This window comes from Astatotilapia calliptera, chromosome 23 (genome assembly GCF_900246225.1).
Source record: "Astatotilapia calliptera chromosome 23, fAstCal1.2, whole genome shotgun sequence".
Classification (NCBI taxonomy): domain Eukaryota; kingdom Metazoa; phylum Chordata; class Actinopteri; order Cichliformes; family Cichlidae; genus Astatotilapia; species Astatotilapia calliptera.
The window spans coordinates 15,674,229-15,697,992 of NC_039323.1; the positions used below are offsets into that span (position 1 = coordinate 15,674,229).

At 38.3% G+C, this 23,764-nt stretch overlaps 1 protein-coding gene across 4 annotated transcripts in view; it reads right to left on the reverse strand.

Moving 5' to 3' along the window:
* Window positions 1-23,764, reverse strand: part of naaladl2 (N-acetylated alpha-linked acidic dipeptidase like 2) — a 568,261-nt gene that overhangs the window by 327,672 nt on the left and 216,825 nt on the right. For all 4 annotated transcript variants that reach the window (XM_026159034.1, XM_026159033.1, XM_026159032.1 and 1 more), the window contains 3 exons: window positions 16,975-17,151; window positions 15,158-15,335; window positions 10,834-10,995 (listed from right to left, as the gene is read on the reverse strand). In XM_026159034.1, coding sequence (XP_026014819.1) covers window positions 10,834-10,995; window positions 15,158-15,335; window positions 16,975-17,143 — 509 coding nt within the window. In that variant the 5' untranslated portion in view covers window positions 17,144-17,151. The remainder of the gene's footprint in view (window positions 1-10,833; window positions 10,996-15,157; window positions 15,336-16,974; window positions 17,152-23,764) is intronic.

Below are 23,764 nucleotides of genomic sequence, written 5' to 3' on the forward strand. Positions count from 1 at the left end.
ATTCATAACATACCTTCATATCGTTTACATTGTAACATACCCATAATAGACCCATATTTTGTACCTTCATACCTATAACAGGCCCATTTCTGTAATATATCTATATTATGGCTAAAGCACTTCTGGATGGATGCAAACTACATTTCGTTGCCTTGTACTTGTGACATGTGCAATGACAATAAAGTTGAATTCTATCCAAATTCTATTCTATTTAGCTATAGGGTCAGTGTCACTACTGGTAGGTGATAACTGGATCCTACAGAGTTTGCACAGGTAGTCCAACTAAAGGTTGGCACATTAACATGTCCCATTGCCGGAAGGTTTATTGTGTCTCCCAGTCTCAAGAGCATGGAGGACATGCAGGAGACAGGTAGTTATTTGAGGAGAGCTTGACAGGGCTGTGAAAGGTTCTAAACCTATCAGCAGGACAGGTATCTGCTTTTTTGTGTAAGGAGAAACAGGATGAGCATTGCCAGAGCCCTACCAAATAACATCCAGGAGGCCACCGGTGTGACTGTTTCTTACCAAACAGTCGGAAACAGACTTCATGGGGGTGTTTGTTTTGACCTAACATAGTCGGCCCTGTGCTCTATTATTATTGCCATGCAATATCAGAACTGGTGGGTTAAACACTGGGTCTTGTGCTTTTCATAGATGAGAGTAGATTCACTCTAAACACATTCAGCCTTGCGTTTTGCTTTATTGCTGAATTGCTTTTTTTCGTTTTATTCAGCTTCAACATAACTTGCAAAGTTGACTCGTGGACCCGGAAATGGAATACTGTAATTTCTCTGTTGAAACTATGGTATTTATTGCTGCTTTTTGACATCAACACAGCTTGATCAAACTTACATTATAATATTACTTTGTAATATATTACATTATTAGAGAAAATAAAGAAAAGAACACACAAATACAAAACAAGAGGGTCAAATCTCTCTACTGAACAAATGTACTTACACATGCAGTATCATTCAAAACCAAATGCTTGATCATGAGGGTCATTTACATATTGGGATTTTTTCTGTTATTATTATTGTAGGGTCTTTACCTCACAATATAAAAAGCGTCATGTTGCCTGTTGCTGTTGTGTGCTACATAAATAAAATTGAATTGAACTGTGAAACTGATTCATTAAAATCATATAAGATTAACTCCAAAGGATGGGGTACACCCTCTACATGTTGCCAGTCAACTGAAGGGCTAATACTAATCTATCACAGGGTATACAAGAAATCTCTATATTTGGAAGGTCAAAAATTTGTGTAACAGTGTAATCTGTCTTTTGATGATTGTTATGCATCCGCGTGAGGCTGGTAAAAAGGATTTGCTTTTAAATAAAAATCTTCTCAGTATATTATTTTAAGAATACATACTTCTAGAATCCAACAGCCACAGTACATTTCATATTATTTAAGCTTCAACGGCCAGAATTTGACAAAACAGGTGGTTATATTCCATCTGTGCTCACCAGGGAACATACACCAAAACTGAAAAGGTAATGTCCCGATGGATGCTCAATCATTCAGGTAAGGAAATCCCAGAAAGTTGATTTTGTTCATCCAAGTGGCAAAACATTTCTCCCACTGAAAACTGCATCTAAATGAACAAAATCAACTTACTGGGATAGAAGCTAATGTTGGTTAGTCTAGATTGTCGCAACTACAATCTTCTTATTTACTTCTTGTTTTTGCAAAATTTTATAGTTAGTTTCCTCTTTATCAACAAATCCAAACATACAAGTGATCTGCAGAGAACGGTGGCTTGTCTGCAGGTGTAATTTGCTCCCCAAAGGCAAAGGAGCATGATTGGCTTTACAGCCATTACAATGTTAAGATATATTCATTCCAAAGTATCACGAAGCATTGCAGTACTAAACAAGGCAAAGCAGGTATTCGACAGAACATCACTTCATATTCTATACTGTTCACTGGTTTCACCATACTTAAGCTATTGTGCAGAGGTCTGGGGCAATAACTATAAAACCACATTACATTCACTTTTTACTCTTCAAAAAAAAAGCAATTCGAATCATCCACAATGCAGGTTATAGGGAACATACAAACTCACTATTTTTGCAGTCTGAAATATTGAAAATTGACGATCTAGTGAAATTCCAAACAGCACAAATTCTATTCAAAGCAAAAACTAAAGAACTGCCAGGTAATATTCAGAGTATGTTGTTTTTGAAAGAAGGAAGTTATAATTCAAGGGGTTTTTGTAACTTCAAATCAGGGAAGGTACGTACTACAAGAAAAAGCTTTTGTGCTTCTGTTCATGGAGTGAAACTGTGGAACAGTCTGAATATGGAATAAAAGCAATGTCCAAACATAAAACAGTTCAAAAAGAGTTATAAAAATATGATCTTCTCGAACGATAAAGAAAAGGAAAATATTGAAATTAAGTGAATGTCTCTATTTAAAAAAAAATTCATGATGTGATATTACAGTATATAGTATATCAGAAATCTGTTCACTATTTTTATTACAAATTATATCAGTAAGGAAGCTGACTAAATATTAACTGGCAAAGGGTTGGGATTAAATAAGTGTTTACTTCTTCCCACTCCCTTTCAACATGTAAATGAATCAGAACGGCAGCTATATTGAAACGTATTGATTTTTTTGTATAGTATTTTTTTTTCTCTCTCTCTTATTTTCTTTTATAAATGTATCTGTATATTGTTTGCATGTTTGAAATAAATTACCAATCAATCAATTGGCATAACGGTTGTTGTTTTCGCAGCTGGACGTGTTAGTCAGCTCTGTATCCCCCCCTTTTGTTACCGCTCCCTGCACTGTCTGCATCACTTGCTATTCCCCACAATAACCTACGGAGTGCCCAGTGGTATCACAATCTTGGGTAGGATACTGTCCAATCCCAAATAAAGTCCGGTTTCAGGCTGAGGTCGATGTCTATCAGTTCCTGACGACGGAAGGTTGTTGCAGGAAGTCGCAACAAAAAGGCAGAAGAAACACAGAAAGGTGCGCAGTAGTTCAGAGCACTGTGCTGCTGCATAAGTTTTAAAATAATTTTAAGACAAAATGGTAATAGATTTCTTAATCTGGTTATGTGGCACATTTAAATTTTAAATTTTTGAGTTTGTTATTCCTAAAACACTGTAAAAGTAAGCAATCAATATGATTTTGAAGTGTTATATGGTTTCCTATTCACATCAATTTGGACAAAAAGTGGAGATCAACCCTTGCCATCAAAAAACAAAGTCTGTGATCACAAATATACTGCATATCTATAAACAACAGTGACACATGACATATCACCGGCACCTAATGCTCCATAACCACAGATCTTAGAGAGTGTGTGTTCTCGTAATGAAGCAGAGCTTTAACTGAGCAACAGAAATGCACTCTCAGCAAAAAACAGTATCATCACTTTCTCACAGTTTCTTATGTACTCCTGCTGTTACTTGCTATTTCTTCTAAGTTTAAGCTGGGATACACAAACTACATCTTACATTATGCTGATAGGCGGACTTTTCATAAATTTTAACTAAGGCTTGATTTCAGGACTTATGCCTTACCAGCTGACTTAAATATGAAGAGATGAAATAAGCAGAAATGCAGCAGCCCAAATGTCAAGATGATATTCATATTTGCTTAAGAATATCTGTATTATTATTATCACAATATTTAGATTTCAAGTGTCTCTTGTTCTCTTTCAAACATAATACTTAGGAAACCTCTCAGAGCAGCACATCGGTAGATGAGAACTTATGGCCGATCAGACAGGTTCAGTTTTCTGCACCATAGAAGACTTGTGTGTCTTTTGAGAACAGGTATGCTCTTCTCAGTTCAAAAAATGACTCCCACTGTTATTTATCAGTGCTGTTGAGATTTTGGCCCAGTCACACAGGCCCATGGACTGGTCACCAGCCACCAGGCTGTCTGTCAGAAAGAAAAACTTAGTATTTCTTCACAAGGAAAGATTTGGTGCAGCACCTTTTGCAACTGATCTCCCCTAGTAACACCCTGCAACTTTTGCAAACCATTCATAAACATTTTTCGTTAGCAACCAGAGGCTGTCAGAGGGTAACTGTTAGGTTTATAGGCCTTTGTGTGTCAGGCCTTTCTCTTTCCATTCTTTTTGATCTATCCAAGACACAGAAAGACTTGCATAAACTGGAGAAATGTTACTGTTACCTTTATCTTAGAGCAAAAAAGAAAAAAAAGTGTAAAAGTTGCATTGTAATTAATTCAGCTGCCTTCGCTCTCTGGACTACAGACAATGCTGTAATACTGTATTGAGATACTGATACTGAATACTGAGATGCCATACTTTCTGGACAGAAGTGTAAATAGAGTGAATGTGAAGCAAGGCAGTAAATATGTTTATTTAAATTTGAGTAAAACAAATAAATGTTAAAACATATATTAAATCTATTCTCAACCTTGGTTTTAAAGCAGCACAGCCAATTTTAGTTTCTGGGCCCCACAGCAACCCAAGTAGATCTCAGTGCAATTTAAACATTTCCCTTTATTCTCTCATTCACTTTATTGCCATTACAATATAGAATATTTCTTCATGATTGTAAGAACTAGTTGTGGCATAGGAATACATTAAGTCCATTTATCTCATGTTTCTATCCCTGTATAATCATTCATTCATCTCCATATCAGGAAAATAAGCTTATTTTATTTAAAAAATGACTTTAAAAATGTCTCCTCCCCTATTGTCACACATTTATCATCGTTAAAAATTTACATGAAGAAATTTAAAAAAAAAGATTATCTGAAGTACCTTTAAACTTATTTCTTGTTCTCATGTTCTTTTTTTTTTTCAGCAAACACCATGTTAGACTAGTGTCATTGTCAAATATGGCCTCTTTTTTCTTTCCCTCTCCTTTTATTCACACTGTTGACTGCTTACCCTTTCCATCTTCATTTGTTTCCTTCATTCCCCTCTTACTGTATTTTGCTCTTCTGTGCTTCCCTTGATTGCTTTATATGAGCAAGAAATCATGTTCATGAAAATAAAATATGTCTATATTTCAACACAAAACCCTGGCACTGAACATTGGAATAATCTAAATGGAACTACTGCAAATTATATAATGTCTCAGTTTGGATGCGGTCTTACTTATGCTGTGGATTTGTATTCATTTATTCTACTTCATATTTACCATTTACAGTCTGATGTTATTGGAAACACCAAACACAGTGTTATTGATATGGCTGTCATGTTGCTCGGTGTTATTTTGATAAGGGCTGCATTTCAAGTTAGGATACTGCACACACACACACACATGTGCTCAGCCACAAAAGCTTCCACGTCTTTTGACATGGAATATTACTTGGAATATTCTATATGTCTGTGTGAATATGACTTAAAACAACATCGATTTTCAGAAACCATAAGCTTTGTCATTCTCAACCACCCTAGGGATGTATCCCATTTTCGCCTTGGTACTTCCAGGCACAGATGTTTCTGTATACAACACCGGCCACTTGGTTGTGGCGTTCCATGTATCCCCTGCCTGCTACCATCTTGCACCCTGCTGTTGTGCTGGATTGGCTCAGGGGCATCTTTGCACAGCCTGTACCTGGGGTCCTGCCTGGTGGGGTAGACCTCACCCTCTACTGAACTTGTCCTTAGAGCTTGTTCCTGTGCTGCCATGATTAGCGCCTCTGTGCTGTCTTTCAGTCCAGCCATTGGTAGGATTTCTTGATATCAGCCACTTGTTAAGTCTGCCAGTGCGACATGCCATGCATGGTAAGGAGCTTTCTTGTCTTGATGTCAGTGGCATCCATCTCCTCCTTTGGCCAACTGATTAGTCCAGCAGGGTATATGATGACCAGGTGCTGATTGCCCTAGGCACTGCTGAATGGGAATCAGCTGACTTCTGAGGCCTTGACTCACTCTGCAGATGTTTGGTGGTTGTGGTTTTCTTACTGGCCTTTTTATGGTTCCCATTTCCCTATAGGATTCCAAGGTACTTGTAGCTGTCCTCAATGTCTGCAAAATTCTATTCTGGTAGCACAATCTCCTCGGTTCTGCCTACAATTGTCAATTCACTCATGTGGACTTGTGCGCATACACATAATTATAAAGAGTAGAAACACAGTAAAAAAGCTTAATTATACTTCCATCAATATAGAAAGGTTACAGTGCTATCATGGCCAGAGAGTCTCTGCAATCAGTCACTAAAGCAACTGATTTCAGTGATTAACTTAACTTTAATGAAGAGATGAAGTAATCAGTGAAATGAGCTGCAGTGATGTCAAGTTGGATGAGAACCTATAAATGATGGGTCACACTGCAACACAGCAGGATCGTGACTGTACACGAAACACCCATCGAAAGCATGTCTGCTACACACAAACAAGCTCATCTAAATTTTCTTATTTAGAGGCAGTTATTACAGGCAGCTGAAGATGAGGGGTTGTTTCTCTAAAGAAAGTGCAAAAATGGGCATTGGCTTTGGTAAGGGAAGTGCCTGCTCTGTGAGATTTTGGTTAAATCCTAAAAAGATTTACGGCCTCATAAGTGAAGCCGTGTCAACACTGGAAGCAATGCACAGCAATGTGGTGACCAAATGCGCATAAAAAGTTAATGACGTTTAGAGACATTCAAGTGGTTAGAGGTAAAAAAAAGAAAGAAAAAAAGCTGGTCCAATTGGCAATTACTTAGATAAACTTTTCATTACTACAAGAACAGGTAGTAGATACATTAGAGTTACAAATAGTGAGGACGTGGTCAGCTCTAAATCAGTGATAAGTATCTAGCACTGCTCACACTCCATAAAAAATAAAAGAAAATAATTTAAGAAAGCCAGAAGTCAGACGTTTTACCGAGTAATCTTATCAAGGACACCCATATTCATTTCACGTTCAGCAGCTTTCTCCATGACCAGTTCTCTGGTAGTTTAGTTTTCTTGCACAAAATCCTCTAAAACCCTTCTTTTCAATAACCAAATAGAATAAACATGTATACAGTAGCTTTAACAAGGCTATAAGGTGTGTTTAGGTTTTTGATTATTTTATTAGCACATATAATATGTGTTCTACTGCCAAAGAGCCATTCAGTCAACAAACATGGATAATTTCATTATTTTCATTATAATTTTCATTATTTTTCCAAATATGCAGAGAAAACTGGTACTGTCCACAAAGCATGTCAGATATCAAGACATTTGAACTATGCAAGTTCAAATTTCTGCATTGGTCATTAGCATCACATAAAAATGTACAACAAAAATAATTGACACACTTAGTCAAGTGATAGGCAATTTACAAAGAAACTCACACAAAATAGTAGATGGAGCTAAATAAGCTAAATAGAGACAGATTCACTGTTTTAACAGCCATCATCTGCTAGCTAGTTATCTAAAATTGCAGTTTTCCACAAAGCTTAAAAGTCCACTTTTAAGCTTTTTTTTTTTTTAATTCACTTTTGTGTTAATAGCTTGTGATGTATGTTACTGCTTGTTCTGGTGCTAGCGCAGCAAGATCTATATCATCTAGATAAGACTAAATCAGCTAGATAAAGATTTGCCATCTGATCATATCACCAAACCGGAATTTGCAGTGATTGCAGTCATAATTTACTCCTAAAATCTCTAAAAACTTAAAAACCACAGTTGTTCACATTTGAGATATGTGCAGACCTGTATGCAGAAAAGCAACAACCAAAAAAATGTACTTCCATATAGCTCAAAAATTTATTACAGGAGTATAATTAGCAGGAGAGATATAAGTATTAGACAGGCAAAGATACTAGCAGTGACAGCCCATCTTCTAAGGATTTGAACTTAATCCATTTTCTCTCAAAGTAGCTCTGCTTGCTTACACACCTCTTTGAAGTGTAAATTGAAAAAGAATTGGTTGCATAAACTTTCTACAGTGACAAGCTTGGAAAAAAAAAGTCTGTTCTCTTCTGCTGTGACACCCCCTATTTTGCTAAGAAACAAGGCCAAAGATTGGAAATATTATATAATAAACAAAAGGGGACTTAATTAGTTTGTGCAAAGACAGTCACAATTCCAAACAATATGTACACTGATTGTTATTTGTTGAATATGGGAGCTATTCATGCAAATGTAATAATCACTCAATGTGGGAGATTCCTGCAAACCAAACAGTAATTAATTCACACGAAGATATTTCCCCTGTCTAGTCAAGCAAAGCTGTTTAAATACGCTCCCCTTCCGCCATCATCTCCTTAGACTCCCCTTTTTCCTCTTACATCTTTCTCTGTCTTCAGAAGTCCTTTCATGTGTCTCTTTTGCTTTGTCTGCTCCCGTCTTAGTTTTGCTATCCCAGACTCAACATAAAGTCAGATAGCTTTTTTTCACAGTTTTCTGTGCCTTATAAAGTAAATAGTAAAAAAAGAATGATCAGACTCTAGGTTAAGCGAATATTGGAATATCCACTGAACCAAACTATAGATACCTAAAGTATCTATCTATTTGTAAAGAGTCCATAAATAACAGATTTTTATCATAACATATGATTGTGAATATAGAATCATTATCGTAATTGATGACGGAGATGACTGGAGTAACCCTAAATGCCATCAGTTTCAATGAATGGCAATATAAAACTACATACTACCCCCTTCAAAGTGTAGTAATGATCACATTTCACCTTTAACTGTGAAGCTTTTTCAATAATAGCCTTGAAGTTGTGGGTGTAAATGGGAAGGATTGTTGAAGTAAAATTATAGAGAAACAAGAGAAAATGATTAAGAATATTTGCTACAATAATTTATCATTTATTTGTGGCTAACCACATCTATTGGACTGGATCCAGGGAAAAGTCCTGATGTATTTGCAAATTTGAACCAGAGAAAGAGGGATGATGGCACAGGGGCCTGCTGTTTGTCTACACAAGTTTCTGTTGTTCTATGTTGAGGTCTGCTTTTATTCATACATATACTATTGATACAGGGGTATCTGTAAAATGGCCTGTATTTGTATAGCGCTTTACTTAGTCCCTATGGACCCCAAAGCACTTTACACTACATACAGCCATCCACCCATTCACACACACACATTCACAGTCTCAGTCTCAGTCTTGCCCAAGGACACAACGACTGAGACTGTCGGAGCCGGTGGTCGAACTGCCAGCTCTTGAGCCGCAATTGCCCCATCTGTAGCTCAGGAGGTAAAGCATAATCTAATCAGAAGGTTGGTGGTTCAATCCATGGCTGCTCCAGTCTACATGCCAAATATCCTTGGGCAAGATACTAACCTCAACTTTCTCTCTGAGAAAGCACTTAAGCTTAGGTGGGAAAAAGTGCTGGTGTGAATGGGTGAATGTTGCATAAAGCGCTCTGGAAGAGTACAAAAGCACTATAAAGGAATCAATTCATTTACCACACATGCATCACTATTTCTAAAATTGCAATCATCATCATCATCATCATCATCATCTTTGTTTATAAAGCACTTTAAAACAACCACAGCTGATGCAAAGTGCTGTACATTGGAACTAAATAATAAAATCTGCATGAATTGTGTTTAGCTTTGCCACCTTTACCTTACCCTTGTAATATTTCATATAGATAATTCTTTCTGCCTTCTTTCTTTAGTTTTAAACTGCATTCTGATTTTTTCCACAGCATCCCAACAAACTGTTTTTCCCATTATTAAAGAAAGCCTAAATATATCCTTAATGGAAACTGAGAGGAATTGATACGTGAGGGCTAGTTTTAGGGTTGTTTGTCACAACCCCCCCCCCCAAAAAAAAAAAAAAACTGCCGCTAGTGCTACCTCTCATCTTTCTAGATGATCCAGTTAGGGTATGTCCTAGAAGACTTCCTTCTCTAGTGATCGGATTCCTTACCATGAGGTAATGGTACTTTTTTGACATTTTTATCAGATGCTATTACTAATATTACCAATTTGAAAATCCTGTGTGGTCCTGTTCTCGAGTTATTGTGTTCACAAAGCTGGGTGTCCATAATGTCTACAAAGACCATGATGTATGTACATTCTTATTTTAGCACCATTTTTTAATGCAGACCACTCCTCTAATTTCATGCTTCACCTATCTAAAACATTAGTCATATGTGTTGATGTTCTTAGTTAAAATAAAGGACAAACTCTTCCATGAAGGACTGACAGGAGCAACAAATAACCATTTAAATTCACTGATAACTGCGATGGAGAAAAACCTCATCATTCACACAGATGGTAGAGATGTAGTGTGTAAGTGTGTGTGTGGGTAGCTTTGGTGGTTATGGAAGGTTGGATGGGGGTGTTTCTGGCACCATGAAATATAAATGTGAGAAAATAAATTATAAAAAGCATGGAAAACTCAGAGAGAAACCATGGTGACATGATTGTTTCAGTTCAGTGGCAAAGCCTGTTATCTCACACAGACACATACACCCAGGCATCCTGTGATCCTTTGGCTTGGAGAAAACAACGTTCAGGTTGGAGGTTTGTATCAGTATTAGAAAAATAAATAAATTAAAAAAATAAAAAAAGATTTGTTACCTGCTACTTTTTTATCTCTCATTTTCTCCCCTTTCTCTCTTTCTGCTATCTCTGGATCTTTTCTTTCTTCTTTGGCTATAAATAGATCAGTGTCTGGCTAGAAGGTAACAAGTGAAAATAATAGTGAAGTTAGGGGCCCTCAGACGGGTAGACAGAGACTTCCTCTCTGTCCACCTGTGTTACTTCTTTTAAAAAAATCATTCGGCCCTACTCCATCATAGCCATATTGCTTTCCCTTTATGATAACACCATTGATAACGCAATTAGTCTGTACATAAACCTTACTGAGCTGAATAGTGTTTTTGAAAGAGTGGTTTCAAAGAAAAGCGTTTAATTCAAGAAGGGCAATGTAAATTTTGAAACTGGGGGCTTACTTTTGAAGGGCATCTATCTTGTCAGCGGTAATTCCTTTTAACAACTCCTCCAGCAGGTCGGAGCTGTCGGGTGGCAGAACAGGTGATTTGATAGTAGATGTGTGAGTAAACCAACCAATCAGGGCACCAAGGACAAAAAGAGCCACCCCTGCCAGGAAGTATCTACAAAGAAAAGAAGGGAGCAATCACATATTAATGTTAAAGTTATTCTATTATATAAGCAATCAAAGATGCTATTAAGATGTATTAGCACTAGGAAGGCCCAGAGCCCAGCCATTTGGCTTTTCTACCTTTAAAACCCGGAGAGCAGCCAAATGGCTGGTAGGCTTTTAGCTAAGCTTTAGCTTCAGGCAAGTGGAAGCTAAATTGGCTAGTCATTCATATGTAAATTGGGTTGTTACCTGGGAATTCTGGAGGGAGGGGAGTGGGGGTGTGTGGATGAGGGGGTGGGGGAGCTGCTAAAAGCGGTGAGCTTCCTTTTGTTTCATCTTGATGCATTCTCAATCATCCAGGGAAACAAATCTCCAAAAGTCACCAACTTGGAGTGTTTCAGTTTGCCATCTTAGGGAGAAATCAACACACATGGGTGTATGTCCTTTGTTGCTGAGATTTATTGATAAAAACAGTACAAAAAATCAACCATTTGTACACATTTTTACAAATAATTATAAAAAGTGAGTGAGTACATTTCAACATTTTCAGCAATCACTCACAATCCTGGCACTGCCATGGTATCTGTAGTCTGCATTTACCACATGTGTATCTGTTGCAGTGAACACATCGCACAGTGGCATGATTGTTCTTGCAATTGTGTTTGACCTGACACATGGCTCTTTTTCCAGGGCTCGGTGTGGAGGGTTGTGTCAAAGGCAACTGTTCTTTTCTTGCCTTCTTCGCAGCTACATGAGAGTGAGCTAACTCCCTTGCAAGCTCCACCAGGAAGTCCACCCGTCTTTCCTTCGTCCCGGAGCATGCTTGATACAGCACATGTGCATTCAGTGCTGCCATGTCAATCATGTTATAAAACACGGCAACTGGCCAGCGCCGTGTTCCTCTGCGGACAGTGTACTCCCGAACCATCTGGTCCATCACATCCACGCCACACTTTGTTTTGTTGTAAAGGGTGACAGTGTTTGGCTTCCTTTTGGTAGTGTTATCAGTCTGAACCACGCCGTGCATGCTGCTAAGAATATAGACTGTCTTCTTCCGTTTGGCCGCATACGCCGTCAGCGTGGCAGCAGAGGTTGAAGGAATGGAGAGTTTAAATGTTAGTTGTAAACAGCTATATCATATAATAACTGCAGCTGTAGCTGTGATCAGACATCCCCCTGCAGGCCCTGAAGCTGAGCTCTGAGGTCCTCACAAACCTGCTGGAGCCAGCTTCCATCCTGGGGAGCACGTTTTTGTGTTTCAGCGCGGGGCGAGGCACAAAACCCAGATGGTCCAGATGGACCAGATGGTTCGGGAGTACACTGTCCGCAGAGGAACACGGCGCTGGCCAGTTGCCGTGTTTTATAACATGATTGACATGGCAGCACTGAATGCACATGTGCTGTATCAAGCATGCTCCGGGACGAAGGAAAGACGGGTGGACTTCCTGGTGGAGCTTGCAAGGGAGTTAGCTCACTCTCATGTAGCTGCGAAGAAGGCAAGAAAAGAACAGTTGCCTTTGACACAACCCTCCACACCGAGCCCTGGAAAAAGAGCCATGTGTCAGGTCAAACACAATTGCAAGAACAATCATGCCACTGTGCGATGTGTTCACTGCAACAGATACACATGTGGTAAATGCAGACTACAGATACCATGGCAGTGCCAGGATTGTGAGTGATTGCTGAAAATGTTGAAATGTACTCACTCACTTTTTATAATTATTTGTAAAAATGTGTACAAATGGTTGATTTTTTGTACTGTTTTTATCAATAAATCTCAGCAACAAAGGACATACACCCATGTGTGTTGATTTCTCCCTAAGATGGCAAACTGAAACACTCCAAGTTGGTGACTTTTGGAGATTTGTTTCCCTGGATGATTGAGAATGCATCAAGATGAAACAAAAGGAAGCTCACCGCTTTTAGCAGCTCCCCCACCCCCTCATCCACACACCCCCACTCCCCTCCCTCCAGAATTCCCAGGTAACAACCCAATTTACATATGAATGACTAGCCAATTTAGCTTCCACTTGCCTGAAGCTAAAGCTTAGCTAAAAGCCTACCAGCCATTTGGCTGGTGGCGGGTTTTAAAGGTAGAAAGGTAGAAGCCTGGGACTGCCAGTGTTAGATATATTTGTATAATGTAATAATCAGTATCATCTGGCTTTAGCTAGGAATGTATATATCTTTTGATCTTGGCCTATCCCTGAGTCATACTGAAAAAAATCTGTTATGTTTACAAAATGTAAATACCTTAATTTCTAAAGACAACCAAAGCTTGCAGCTGCTTAAGGTGTTATCTGATGTTCACAGCCTATCTGATGCATATTTAGTTTTGGCTTTATATATTATTTATTATCCAGATAATTAGTTTACCCTTCTTAATCTATCTGAGACCTAGGTAAAGAACTGCTGTAGAATATCCATACACTAAATTGAGATCTACACCTACATACATGCCACTATAAAGTGGATTTTTTTTGTGTAATTATTTTTTTAAACACTGAGAATAACTTTTTGTTCATTAATAAACAAATTTAAAAAATCAGTGCTGACTATTTAACAACATTAAACAGCCTGTATTTTGTATATGCCGGACTCGATCAGTCCTGCAACCGAAGTCAGTCCTTTATAACGCAGACTTCTTCTTGCTTTTAATCATATTAACTATTTTGCTGAAAATCTCATTGTAGTACACTTTCTAAGACTTATTATCTTCTTGATTTAAAAAACACATTTGGATATATGTGTATGGTAATATGTGCTTCTGACATTGAAGATTAGATGAAGAAGTTGGAAACACAATTTGGAGAAAAGTGCATTGCTCACACCCCCCTGTAAGTCCCTAAATGAGTTGAAACAATGGTTTATTTGTAAATAAAATTCAGTCTTATTTGGCAGCTTGTTTATTTCAGAACCACCAAACATTTATTACGAAACATTATAACAAAAAAATGAAAGTAACAACTGATAACTCTGGTCATAAGTACTCCTCATAAACTTACTGTTGTCTTGAGGAAATACAGATCAATAGAGTCATCTAACTAAGTTGAGAGTCTTAAAAGTAAAACAATGCTTGCACATAATGTAAAGTTTAATATTCAAAAGGCATTCTAGCAGGTGCTGTCAATTACAGGACGTCTAAGAACACAGGGACCATTCCCAAACTTTCTCGTATAGTACATTAATGGCACTGAGTAGGGTAATATAGATACAGTATGTAATAATTAGACATGGAAGAAGGAGCGAGAGGAAGAAGTAAATTCAGTGAAACATTCAGATTAGATGATGTTTAGCGTCAGCAGTGAGAGGAAAAAGGACAAGGACTTTTTTAGTTCCACTTTCAATTCAATTAATATGCAGGGAACAAATATTCATTGGTATAGACACGAATGGCAAGAGTCATATAATAAAAACAGATAAATGTCATCAGTGTTGGGTGTAACGAATACCAAAGATGCAATAAGAATAATGTAATGACATTACATTTATCAGTAACGCAGTAATGTAACAGTGCATTACTCTACTAAAATCAGTAATTACATTATGGTTCCAATTGTGCTGTTATTTGCATTTTTTGCAGCTGATTTCAGTTTGTTTGAAGGGACAGGGAAACTAAGAAGTGGTTGACACTTTTTTAAGGGTTAGGGAAATGGACAGTGTTTTTTTTATGGAGTAATGCAAAGGTTGATCTCATAAGTTAGACAAGAGGAAAAAAATGTTTCCTGGACCAGTGTTTTCATTACCTTCTAGCAAATGAAGGCCCTGAATGCCTTGTCCACAGAGTTTAAACGATAAAATTTGACTGCATGGGTTAAAATTTAACTCACTCCAAAATTGCATTACTACTCTTTCCTTGCTTATTTGTTTTTTTTTTTTAAATTATAATAATGCTATTGCAAAGTTTTGTCAAAGGCAAGATATAGAGCAAAAGTATGTTGTAATAACCAAGAAACGCAATGGCATCCATTCTGAAATTACACCATATTTATTTTATAGCTTCATGGTTCTATTTTCCAGTCTTATTTGTTCCCATATTTAAACTCCTATATCTTATTCATTATCATCTGCTACATCATTGTAATGCATAAACTGTCAATATGATCTAAGTTCAAAAGTGAAAGAAATTCTACAAAGGTGAGTGTGGGCAGGTACAGTGCTTCTTAAATTACTTGACTAGGAAACAGTGCAGCCGTCTTTGTCCTTTATGTCCAGGAGCCCTGGTGAAGTGGGAGATGTAGTTGGGATCTTCTTGAAGTCGTTCAAATCGTCCATGTGGTGAAACTGATACAGAGGGCTGGATGGGTTCCATCAGTTCAGGGTCAGGGTCAGGACCAGGGTCTGAACACCCTGAAATTATAGCATTGAACACAATTAAAGTCAACATTACAGCATTACTGTCACAGGAGTTCGTGTGTGGAACAATTGTAAAGATGAAGTTTAAAAAAAGTACAACGCTACATAACTTCATAAGATTAAAAACAATAAACAGCACGAATATAGAAAATGTGTCCCTCTGTGATGGAGCAGTATAATTGTATTCTAATGAAGCTTGTCTTCATTTATGTTGATCAAGGCGAGAGTAACCCAAGCTGAAAGTATTCATTAAGGTATTTGTTACACTTCATAAACGCATGGCACAACATAGAAGAGCCACCTCCACAGGACAAGACTTGGCTGTCCATCCGCATCTAAAGGATAAAGGTCACTCTTTCGAGGATGCCAATGTTGACATTTTGGACAGAGAGGACAGATGGTTTGAAAGAGGAGTGAAAGAAGCCATCTATGTCCACTGTGCATGACCATCTTTGAACAGAGGCGGGGGTTTACGACATCAATTTTCTGCCATCTATAATCCAGTTTTGAGATCCCTTCCCAGACGCCTTAACGCCCACTCACATCCTGGGCCATCTGACCTCAGGAAATCACATGATAGGGTGGGGCTAGGTTTCACAATGAGCTCACCCGGAACTTTGGCTGATTATGACCCACACCCGTTTTAACACCTTGGCTCATGTGATTAGGTAGAGGATCACTAGGTGGTCCATTGTACCTCGTGGGGGGATACTCCCACAGGACTTAAATCTGGGACTCTCCACCATTTGACCTTAGAACTGAAGAAGTTTCTCAGATGAGAGGGGAAACGTCTTCAAGCAACTTAAAGAAGTCCAGCCGCTTTTCTTTCCAAGCTCCTTAGAGTATTCGTTACATGGATATAATTTCAAACACAACTCAGTTTAAAAAACAAATATAAAGAGATCATTTTTACAAGGCACATGTATTTAGTGGGGTCTTAATCACAGGGTTTATAGGCCAATGTAAAAATGTAGCTCGTTTTGGTTTGTAAAAGTGTTTTATGAGTGTATTGTATGTGTGTAGACTTGTATATAGTTATGAATGATCATTTTAGTTATATTTACATGTTCAAAATAAAAGTATCAATTAATCAATCAGTCATGAGATTAAAAGGGTTCAATACTTTTGTTAGTTAGTTAGTTTGTTTTCTCTGCCAAAACCATAACATTGCATCAAACTCAGTTTAGGGAGGTAAATGCTAACATGCTGAACTAATGTCAAATAAATAACCATTGTGAGCATATTAGCACATCATCATGGAATTAATCTCAGGCAATAATAAAGCCAATCATACTGAAAAGAATTTGAAACTCAGTCTTTTTAACCACAGGCAGATTGGATTGGGTTATAACTTTCTAATATGTACCTTTTACTGTAATTAGGAGAAAACAGACAAAATAATCAATATTTGGTTTTCAGTCGTTAAACTGATTAGCCTACTTGCTTCAGAAGGCATAGGATAGAGAGCTTTTGCTTATACTGAACTTCAGGCACAACTTAAATGGAGACATTCAAAGCTTAGAAACTCAAGTTTTGCTTTAGGGTACTTAAAAGGTTTTAAAACCATTAGCAGATATCTTATCAAACAGAAAGTGTTAAAGGGAATTGCAAATGAAATGAAATCAAACCTCACCTGATCTCTGGCAGTCTATATGTTGCATCTGCATGCGGTCCATGCTTGGCCCCGGTTCCTGCAGCTCTTCCTTGTCCAGATCCCAGTCAAGGTCTAGACCTCCAGAGCAGTGCAGAACCTCACCGACCAGCGGACCACCCTGGGCATCACACACCTTCCTATATGCCATTATCTTACCTGAAACACACATGCAAATAATTAAAACTGGTTTTATTTTATATAACAACAAGTTTCAAATGAATAAGAAATGTTTCTGATGCTATAAAAAAAATAAAATTGTTTCATGAAGGAAACATTAAAATCCTCGTACAACCCTGGGTGCAAATGTTTCCATGTTATTTGTTATTGAGATCACAGGACTTTCATTCTTTTGCCTTTTCTTATATTTAATACCACTATGAATGTGAGCTATAAATCACTTGCTTCAGCTGAAACAGAGCATAATAGATCAGCCTTCCTTAAAAGCATCATCTCCTCTCGTTATCTGAAAGTAAAAATAAAAAGGAAAAAACATATACAATGGTTGCAACAACTTTTAATGACCAAAAAAGTAAGCAGATTCTTAGAGCAGTCCATTTTAGACAATGATAGCATATTGCATATATTGACATACGCAGTGTCTACTGAGACTTATTTGGAAGTAAGCCAGGCAGTGTGCAATGAAAGTCCACCACCTGGGTCGGATTAAAACTGCCTCATTTGACTTAAGGTAATGGATGTTACATTCGTGTGGGACAAAGAATAAAATTTGATAAATGTGGTTAAAAGCTGCTTGGGTTAAGTGACTGACCAGAGCCTCTCAGCACACAATTATGAAGAGTAAAAGCACCACAGGGGGCTGCGATTCATTTATACACATTGAAATGACAGAGAGAAGGCCGGTTACAAGCTGTTAAGGCAAGTTAAGTAGTGGATCTAAGTAAATGTAAGTGTGTGTGTGTGTGTGCAAGTTTGTGTTTATGGATGCAGAATTTGTCGAGACTGTAGGATAGTATACGTGTTGGTTGTGTTTTGGCCAGTAAAACCAACTCTGGGTTCAATACAGCTCCTTAACAGCATCATTAAATCTCAGTGTGGCTGGTATCACATGCATGCATTGACTGCGTGTCTGTTTGTGTATGTGTCTGTGTTATCTGAGTGAAGATCAGGTTTATAAAATCTCCCAGCTAGTGTCTCAGCATGTCATCAAGTTTAACAGTGCTTTTTATACGCTATTCCATCAAAGTCCACCATGAATGGGCAAATGAACTGCCCAATCAATAACCGCTTGTGGTAGGATAAAAAAAGAGAGAGAGAGAGAGAGAGAGAGAGAATAAATAAAGAACAGCACCAGACTGGTTGTCAAACTTACTGGCCCTTATTCTGCATACATTGACCAGTTCATACTTGGCAGCTTATTCAATGCTAACTGGTTCAAAGAAAAACGAAAGAAGAAAGGACACAAAAAGATAATCATGTTGACATGAAAGTTGGTGATGCGGGTTTGAAATAGCAACTAAATTGGTTGCGAATAAGTTACAACTCTTCTCATTACTACAGTCATTTTTGTGTAATTGTACTTATCTTAAGCCTTTTTATACTGTAATGTTACTTGTCCTTAAGTATTCTTTACACTAGGCCATTTCATTTTAAAATTAATATTAGCAATTGAATGGGCTTACAACTGTGGTTACTTTAACCCCCTTTCAAGAGTTGCTCCAGACAAACTTTGGGTGTGGATGTGTCCCAGAAGGGGTTCCACACTCAGCGTTGCTAAACAGTGATGCTGGACCTCTTTCTGTACACAATTTTATCAAGCTGAAGAGAATAAATAAAAAGGGGCAGGAAGTCGGAGTCAGGAAAAAAAAGGAAAAACTATGCACAGAACAAACATCAGAAATGTGCCCGGTGTGAGTCAAAGCCATGCTAAGGATGCAAGATGCTACTCACAGAGATAAAGCCAGATGACATTTGACCTCATCTTAACAAACATCTCAACAAATAAAATATTTTGTATTTATTTTTCAAGTTTTACAATGCAATATACAGATATATACAAGATAAGCCTCTGTGATTGACTGCTATGTTTATCGTCACCAGACATATGACTACATGTAAACAGTATAACAGTCAGCATTAACAATGCCAATAATAACTACAAGTAAATCAACAAACATATAAAGAACAGTATATTTTGTGTTTTTTTTCCTTTCTTTGTATTAGCAGAGGCAATTATTGCACTTACCCTAAAAACCAAAATAAGAAAAGAACACAACAATTGTTGGTTATACTAATGATTGTGATTTTATCGTTTTATAGCTCAGAGGAGCTGTGAATCGATTACAGATCTGAATTGTCCCTGTTTAGACACTGCATCGGTTTCTTTTTTAGTGATTACAAAGGGGGATTTAGATAGAGAGGAGACATGTGAGTGTGACAATTATATGAAGAGTTTTAGAGAAGAGAGAAGACGGATACAGTGAAAATGGTACAAAAGCAGTGGCAGAGATACAAAGAAACATAGTTGAAAACAGGAAGCAAGGAAAGAACAGAGTGTTTATAGATGAATAAGAGAGAGTAAAAAGCAGAGGAAAGAGGTCTGGGAGTTCCTTGGCATCAATCTTCAATGCTCTACCACACTTTCATTACTTCTAGCTCAATGCAGATGAAGGCTCCTCTCAGTAAAATGGAACAAAAGTTCATTTAACTGCTGACCTTCTGTTACAGCCTCACACACAATGCACTGGCTTTCACTTGATACCTATCACTGCAGGAGTTATAAGATTCCCTCTCTTTTTTATCTTTTTTTGTACATGTAATTTAACTTGTTGCATTTTTCATATCGATTTTTCATGTGACATCCACAGATTTAAAATATATATGTATATACATATATATTTGCACAACACAATATTGATCATGTTACTGAAAGTGTATGTTAAAAGATGTTCAGTATATCTTAAGTTTCCATATATGTACTTCAGACTGAATTCCATGGACAGAAAAGACGTGTGGAGTCCCACTTCCACCAGGGCGACACACGGAGTATGTGGCACGGACTACGCACCATTACGGACTACAAAGCCAGGGACACTGCGCTGATCAACGCTGACTCTGCATTCACCAACGAGCTGAATCAGTTCTACGCCCGTTTCAAGGTTAGCCAGGCGGCTAATGCTATCTACCGCCTGACTACCGAGGACAGTGACGTCATCAGCGAGAGACCGGTGACCAGCATCGCGGAGCATGACGTCCGAGCGGCACTGAGGAGAGTGAACACAAGGAAAGCGGCGGGGCCAGACGGCATCACCGGCCGTCTGCTGCGCTGCTGTGCTGACCAGCTAGCAGGTGTGTTCACTTACATCTTCAACGAGTCCCTGGCGAAGTCTGTGGTCCCCACATGCTTCAAAAGATCCACCATCATCCCTGTGCCCAAGAACAGAAAACCCTCATCCCTGAACGATTACCGGCCAGTTGCACTGACCTCGGTAGTAATGAAGGTGTTTGAGAGGCTGCTGAAGAACATCATCTCCTCCTCCATCCCAGACACCACAGATCCGCTGCAGTTCGCCTACAGATCCAACAGATCCAGAGAGGATGCCATCGCCCACGTCCTACACACCACTCTCAGCCATGTGGACAAGAAACAGGGTAACTATGTGCGAATGCTGTTTGTTGATTACAGTTCAGCGTTTAACACAATAGTGCCCTGCAGACTGTTCACAAAGCTGAGGGATCTGGGACTTAACAGCCGTCTGTGTGCATGGGTGTTGGACTTCCTCACTGGCAGAACTCAGGTGGTGAGGGTGGGCAGGTGCTTCTCCAACAGCATCACCATCAACACAGGAGCACCTCAGGGATGTGTCCTCTCGCCACTGCTCTACTCCCTCTACACTTCAGACTGTGTGGCCACCCATGGCTCCAACACCATTGTGAAGTTTGCTGACGACACAGTGGTGTTGGGTGCCATCTCCAACAACGATGAGGCGGCCTACATGGATGAAGTGAAGAATCTGGCATCGTGGTGCCAGGACAACCACCTCCAGCTGAACGTCAGCAAGACCAAGGAGCTGGTGGTGGACTTCAGAAGGGGTCAGCACAGAGACTACAAACCCATTATCATCAATGGAGCTCCAGTGGAGAGGGTGCAATCCTTCAAGTATCTTGGTGTCCACATCTCCTCAGACCTGACATGGGCTGCCCACATTCAGGTCCAGACCAAAAAGGCTAGGCAGCGCCTGTATCACCTACGACAACTGAGGAAGTTCAGGGTCTCTCCAAAGATCCTCAGGATTTTCTATACAGGCGCTGTGGAGAGCATCCTCACACAGAACATGACATCGTGGTTTGGGAACAGCTGTGTGAAGGACCAAAAAGCTCTCCAGAGAGTGATCCGTACAGCAGAACGCTGCTGCAGGATTGCTCTCCCCCCGCTTCAGGACACCTACACCAGGAGATGCCGGACTAGAGCAGCGCAGATACTGAAGGACCCGTCCCATCCTGGCAACAAACTGTTCCAACTTCTGCAATCTGGTAGAAGGTTCCGCATCTTCCGGGCAAGGACAGAGAGACTCAAGAGGAGCTTCTATCCCCAAGCCATCCGTGCCCTAAACACACACACCCGCCCTCTCACATCATCTATAATTGATTGAGTCAGGACTCTTCCAGACACTAAACCAAGGCACAATGTACATTTCAATTCCTTTAATTTTAAATATGTTTATATTGTCTATCCTGTAAAATAGTCAGATGTCTATTCTTGTTAATGTACAGAATTCACCTGCTTGCTGCTACTACTGCACATTCACCCAATGTATATACTACATATATATATATATATATATATATATATAATGTTTCTCCTCTACACCCCCCCCCCCCCAATTTTTTTGCACATGTCGAGGAGCGTGTCAGGCTACATTTCACTGTGTGTTATACTTGTATAACTATGCATGTGACAAATAAAGAACCTTGAACCTTGACAAAAAGTATAAATAAATGGACAAATAACCATCTATTTTTACTATCTTTCTATTGACATTAGGAAAAGCAAAAATCTGGATAACTTTACCAGCATCATTGACATCACAAATTGATGTTGATTGATTGTTGCTGTTCATGTCAATTATTGAGTGATTTTCAACTTTTCCTGTACATCTTAATCCAAAATTGTATTAAACATGGTGTCACTTAATTTAGCATTAATTTGGCAATTTGGTTCACTCCTCCCAGTATTTGTCTTAAAATACATTTTTTGATTTACTGAAGGCTTCTTGATTTCTCTAATCCACACAAAGACACATTGTTTTTTTTCTGTTAATTTTATTCTTAGAAATGTGCAATGCTAACCACTGCTGTCTTTAAAGTTCCTGAAAGTTAAAATAAGAAATCCTGACAAACTGTAATACCAATAATCCCTTAAATACATAATATGCCTGTTAATAAAAGTAACCATTTAATTAAACTGACATTCTAATTTAATTTCCAATTATCAACATTAATCAAAAGTAGTTGAATAAAACACGATTACATTAATCACCATTATTCCAGTGGAGTTTTAAGTACACAATCAGCAAACTGTTGGTGTCACACCTGAGCAAACCACAAAAATCTCAAAATCAAGATAACTATTGCTCTTCGTCCAACACCCACTCCACTCTTTGTCAGTTCGAGTTAGATGCCGTCTCCCAGCTGTAACCAAAACTACATCACCACACTTTAAAGCTCTTTTTCAATAAATGATGTAGCGAGGGGGCAACTTTTGCCCGTGGGTTTGCCTGAACATGTCACAGAATTTTTAAGGCTCGTTATGCTTTCAGAAGTAAAACAAAATGTTGCTCTTTGAGCTCACGGCTTCATTTCGAAGTGTAACAACACTTGACAGTGCCAGTGTATTGCCATCTGTATGCCTTTTCTGACTTGATCTTACTTGAGGTGACAGACACATCATTTCAGAGGATGTAGGCATAGCAGCTACATTTCTCTAACAAATTAAAAGCATTTGTGCAGTAAAACGTTCATATAAAATTCAAAGCATATAGGAAAAGTGCAGCATTCAACTATCGACACTAACTTCATACATTTATCATTTATTTATAATCGTCATTATATCAGACCTTTACATTAAATTGTACTTTTAGAAACCAACAATAATTTCAGTGATAATCTGCAGTTAAATTTGAGAAAAAAATAATCCAATTAGAGATTGACATTAAGAAAATGTAACTTAGGAAGGATCATAAGCTACGCTTTTTGCTGAGCAATGACTTGAGTGCAATATCTATGACACATCAGCATTTAAATGGAAAAACTTCTCAAACTCAGTTTTATTCAATGGAATTGAAGTTCATGGAGGAAAAATAAATCTCTGAACGTTTTGCTGGATATGAATTTGATGTAAGTTTGCAATGTTTAGCTGTACATTACTAGCTGTAGACAAGGTTTATTGTTCTGCTTACAACTAGGCTAACTTACTTTAAAAGCTGCTGTGACTGACTAGCATTAACAAGTTCCTTGGTTACAGTGTTGTGTATAATATCTAGCCCCTCATTTTATCGTTTGTTTTTTCATATTTTAGGAATTTATTTAAAATTTTCACTAGTGCTAGTTTCACTGCTAGTTTCAATTGTGTGTTGTTTATATTATATAATTTACATTGGTGAAGTAGAAGTAGTAGATGTCTTAGTAGATCGATTTTATAGCAACATATTTTAGGCAAATATGCTAAGACATAAAAAAACATGTTGAGCAGCCATAGTGAGGGAGAAAACTGCCCAAAACAATTACGTAGTTTGTTCAATGAGTCTTAAAT